Below are 1,177 nucleotides of genomic sequence, written 5' to 3' on the forward strand. Positions count from 1 at the left end.
CTTAGTCCTCAAGCTGACATCTTTGCTCTTCAACACTTTAAAAAGGTCTTGTGCAACAAATTTGCCTAACGCAATACGTCGTTTGATCTCTTGACTGCTGCTTCCATGAGTGTTGATAGTTGATCCAAGAAGAATGAAGTCCTTGACAGCTTCAATCTTTTCTCCGTTGATAAGAATGCTATTTATTGAGCACAATCATGGCGGGGCTGCTGAAGAAGACCACTGGCCTGGTGGGCTTGGCTGTATGTGACAGTCCGCATGAGAGACTAAGGATATTATATACAAAGATCCTTGATGTTCTCGAGCAAATGCCTAAAACTGCAGCCTATAGAAAGTATGCTGAAGAGATTACAAATGAGAAGCTAAATATGGTGAAAGCAGAGCCAGATGTTAAAAAATTAGAAGACCAACTTCAGGGTGGACAAATTGAGGAAGTGATTTTTCAGGCTGAAAATGAACTGAGTCTGGTGAGAAAAATGATGCTATGGAAACCATGGGAACCTTCAGTGGAAGAACCTCTTGCCAATCAGTGGAAGTGGCCAATATAATCATCATTAAGGGAGTTTGCTGTGTTGATGGTAAAGTGATATAATTAAAGGTTCTATTATATTAAGATGGTTCCATATTGCTGACATCTTAAAATCAAGAAACTTGACAGTAGAATATATTTAGGCCACGTACAAAAATTAGCAATTCTTTTGATACCAGGGACTCATAAACCAATTTTTTAGATAATAAAGCATCTAATCAAATTATTTCAAAGATGAAAATCTTTAAATAGATCAAGATTGTGGGAAGATTTTAATGTTATTTATTTAAAAATCCTTCAAATCTTCAGTGCAGAGGTCATAACCAGAGGTGAATATGTTCCAGTGGTATCTTAAGCACATCAGTTAATTGTTTCTTCTTACTCCAGAAAAAAAGAGGAAGGTGATACCTATTACTGTTCTTGTCTCTAGTTTCTACATCACTGCTTGTAGTGAATTGGTAAGAGTAAAGCTGTTTAATGTCATGAAAAAGAAACTAGTGGTAAAATTTTAAATTGTGCTTATTAACTTCTTTGGCTTTGATCATATGAATTAAATTTTAAGTATATAATTATTTTTTAAAAAAGAACGTTATTTATTGGTCCAGTGGTGAGGATTTTTGTTTTCTTTACATTGAGATGTACTACATA

General features: G+C 34.7%; 1 protein-coding gene across 2 annotated transcripts; it reads left to right on the top strand.

Annotated features, from left to right (window-relative positions):
• Window positions 1–197: 197 nt before the first annotated feature.
• LOC102828888 (NADH dehydrogenase [ubiquinone] 1 alpha subcomplex subunit 5-like) lies at window positions 198–548 on the top strand. 2 transcript variants are annotated; one of them, XM_006839736.1, is made up of 2 exons: window positions 198–262; window positions 380–548. In XM_006839736.1, the coding sequence occupies exons 1-2, from the start codon at window positions 198–200 to the stop codon at window positions 546–548; spliced, it is 234 nt and encodes a 77-aa protein (XP_006839799.1). The 2 variants fall into 2 exon arrangements, with proteins under 2 accessions (XP_006839799.1, XP_006839798.1); XM_006839735.1 differs by having other exon boundaries at window positions 198–548.
• Window positions 549–1,177: the final 629 nt, after the last annotated feature.

The sequence above is a fragment of the Chrysochloris asiatica genome, unplaced genomic scaffold (genome assembly GCF_000296735.1).
Source record: "Chrysochloris asiatica unplaced genomic scaffold, ChrAsi1.0 scaffold00026, whole genome shotgun sequence".
NCBI classification, from domain to species: Eukaryota; Metazoa; Chordata; class Mammalia; order Afrosoricida; family Chrysochloridae; genus Chrysochloris; species Chrysochloris asiatica.

Excerpts from the sequence above, each read along its gene's own strand:
- LOC102828888 (XM_006839735.1), top strand. The coding sequence starts at position 198 with ATGGCGGGGCTGCTGAAGAAGACCACTGGCCTGGTGGGCTTGGCTGTA.